This window comes from Octopus bimaculoides, chromosome 2 (genome assembly GCF_046866305.1).
Source record: "Octopus bimaculoides isolate indiv1 chromosome 2, ASM4686630v1, whole genome shotgun sequence".
NCBI lineage: Eukaryota > Metazoa > Mollusca > Cephalopoda > Octopoda > Octopodidae > Octopus > Octopus bimaculoides.
The window spans coordinates 1,797,105-1,800,471 of NC_142929.1; the positions used below are offsets into that span (position 1 = coordinate 1,797,105).

Here is a 3,367-nt window from a genome sequence, read left to right on the forward strand (position 1 = left end):
TGCGCTTACGCGAATACCATGGACATTTTTACTCCCTCCCCTCACTTAACGGTCATCCTAATAGCTCTTTTGTCTTAATAACGGTCAATCACAGTAATTTCCCTTTCTATTAACGGTCATTTTCATAGCATTTTTTTTCGATGGCCAGATAACTGAAGAGATGGCGGCATGGGTTTCCGCCCCGACATCCAAAACTCGGAGTTTTATCATGGCTGCCGAATAATTGTCACATATTATTTACAGATATATATATATATATATATATATATATATATATATATATATATATATATTACAATTGAAGCGTGGAAAGCGTTTATAAGCCATTCAAAACCACACAAAACCGTTAGATTCACTTTAACATTTAAATTTAATTTGTCAAAATATTCTCGTCGCTTTGAAAAAGCGACCTGTTCACTGACAAAACTCCGTGCTGCATATATATATATATGTATATATATATATATATATATTTATATATATATATATATATATATATATATACATATATATATACTTATTAATCATGATATTAACATAAATATTTGTGTTTAATTGTTAGCCTACATGTATGGAATAATGAATGTGCGAATGTGTGCCTGAATATATGCATACGTTATACATGTTTATGTCTGACAACTTGCCGATGTCTGCGTTTATTGAGTTTGATGTTTGGTATTAGCTTTCAAGTATGCATGTTACCACGTTAAATGCATGAAGCTATATATCCAATAAAGTATATAAGCGTGTGTGTGCCTGCATGTATACACGTGAGCGAGATAAGTAAGCGAAAAATTAATATGTACTTATAAGTTGATTAATGCTCATCACTCAACACGTGCTATATTTCCCACATGTATAACCACGCACGCACACACACGCACATAAATATCTGTTGTGCGTGTGTGTGTGTGTGTACCTGCGTGCGTATGTATGTATATAAGCACCTAAGTACATACAAATATATATACATACACACAACTGTATGTATGGGAACGTTTATTTCCTTTTAAACGTGTTATATATTTCATATACAACTCTGCCCCAATTTTATCGTCTTCGTTGTTGAAAATAAAATGACGCTTGGTATTTACGTTAGAGTCGAGCAATTTATTTCCTCTGATAAGAAAAGTGAAAGATATAAACGCAATTTCCCGGTTTCCATTTACATTGTTGCCTACAGATTAAACCTCATTATCGTGATTATTGTAAGTCGTGAAAAGGAAATAATAAACATCATTATTAGCCAATCCTTGAAGCGCGCCGGGTGAAATGCTTAGTGGCATTTCGTCCATCTTACCATCTGAGTTCAAATTCCGCCGAGGTCGACTTTGACTTTCATCCATCCGGGGTCGATTAAATAAGTACCAGTTACGCGCTGGTTTCGATATAATCGACTTGATCCTCTTCCCCTAAGGTGCCCCTGTGGAAAAAAATTTGAAATATTTATTAAGCAATCCTTCAGACGACCTACTAAAATATTAACCAGTTCCCGCAAATACGCCACGATGTCTGACTGAATGAAATAGGCGTAATACAGAAGGACGAGAGTTATTTTATATGAGCGCAGCTAATTTTAAACAACGACAACAAAACTGAGAAAATAACATGAGATTCAGTTCTTTATTGTTCCCGCAACATATTGTGGAATAGCAAGGAAACAGGAAACGTGCACAATGAAGAAAAAAGTGAAAGATCATTATTTCGGAGTCGTGTTTTTAATGCTATATACTAATGCATTTAGACATATAGAGGATGTCCCGCCAAAAATGTATACACACTTCAAATAATTGTAAAGTCGGTGTTTATTAAAAGACATTTCATTTTCAAAATTTAAAAGAATCTACATTCATTATTTTATTGTTTTGTCAATGCCTGTTTTCAAACTGACGTCCATTCTGGTCCAGGCACTGCTGACAATGCAATGCAAGGGAATCGCAAACATCAGGAAACAATTCGTTAGGTATTTGTGTGCTTCTCGTTCAATGGCTGCTCTCAAATTAGCGACTGTTGCAGATTACATAGCGTAGACTTTGTCTTTTAGGTATCCCCATAAAAAAGTCTAGTGGTGCGAGGTCTGGTGAACGCGGAGGGTATTCAAAGAAACACCTTCGTCTAATCCACCTGTTTCGCAAGATCTCATCAAGGAAGGACCTAACATCACGATGGTAGTGTGGGGGTGCCCCATCTTGCTGAAAACAAAACTCCTCATCTTCAAAGTATTCTCTAATGATTGGCATGACAGACTGTTGCAGCAAGTTCAAATAAACTGGACCGGTCACAGTAGCGTAAAAAAAGAATGGTCCAATTAATCCTCTTGATAAGCCACACTACACTGTAACTCCTGATAAATTAACATGGGCTTCCACCATAACATGCGGATTCTCAGGTCCCCAGTGTGTGCAATTGTGGCGGCTAATTGAATCATTTAATTTGAATGTGGCCTCATCACTCCACACAACCTTTGTTGGAATCTGTGCATCTTCTATACTCGCAATACTGAACTCTTCGGTCTGGATCATCGTCATTAATAGCATGGACTAATCTTGGAATGCAACTTTTGCATTGACAACGCTTCAAAGCGCGTTGGATTGACGGTTTTGAAATGCCTGCCTCACGACTCGCTTGCTGCAGAGATTTTCTTGGACTTTGGTAATACGTTTCCAGTACTCTTTCGTGCTTTGTTGGGATTGTCGATGTTCGTGGTCTTCTGGAACGCTTCTCGTAGACATTCTGAACAGTTCCATCGGCTTCAAACTTGTCTCTAATTTGAGTGAAGGTAATCCGCGTTCGTGGATCTGTTTGAAACTTCCTCCTAAACTCCTTTTGCTCTTCAACTGCATTTTCACACTTCCAGTTGCACTTTAGAATGAATTTCCTTTGTTCAAACTTAGTCTGACTGACATCATTAATTCCAGTGGGTTTCATTCGGAAAGAAAAAACCATCAGTTGAGTTATCAGCTGCCGAAGTGTGTATACATTTTTTGGGGACACCCTGTATATACAAGAAACATACGCAGTATATAGAGACACAAATAACATATATTTATTAAATACAGGCGCAGGCGTGGCTGTGTAGTAAGAAGCTTTCTTCTTAACCACATGATTCCGAGTTCAGTCCCACTGCGTGGCAGCTTGAGCAAGTGTCTTCTAATATAGCCTCAGGTCGACCAAAACCCTGTGAGTAGATTTCGAAGATGGAAACTGAAAGAAGTCCGTCATATATATACATGTATCTTAGCGGTTCGGCAAAAGGGACGGTTGAATAAGTCCTAGACTTAAAAAAATAAGTACTGGGGTTGAATTGTTCGACTAAAACCCTTCAAAGCGATGCTCCAGCATGGCCGCAGTCAAATGACTGAAGCAG

At 37.7% G+C, this 3,367-nt stretch overlaps 1 protein-coding gene across 1 annotated transcript; it reads right to left on the reverse strand.

The window, feature by feature from the left end:
• Positions 1-1,581: 1,581 nt before the first annotated feature.
• On the reverse strand, positions 1,582-2,945 carry LOC149136854 (uncharacterized). Its single transcript, XM_089339431.1, has one exon. It carries the CDS (start codon positions 2,926-2,928, stop codon positions 2,449-2,451), a length of 480 nt encoding a protein of 159 aa, XP_089195557.1. The 5' UTR covers positions 2,929-2,945; the 3' UTR covers positions 1,582-2,448.
• Positions 2,946-3,367: the final 422 nt, after the last annotated feature.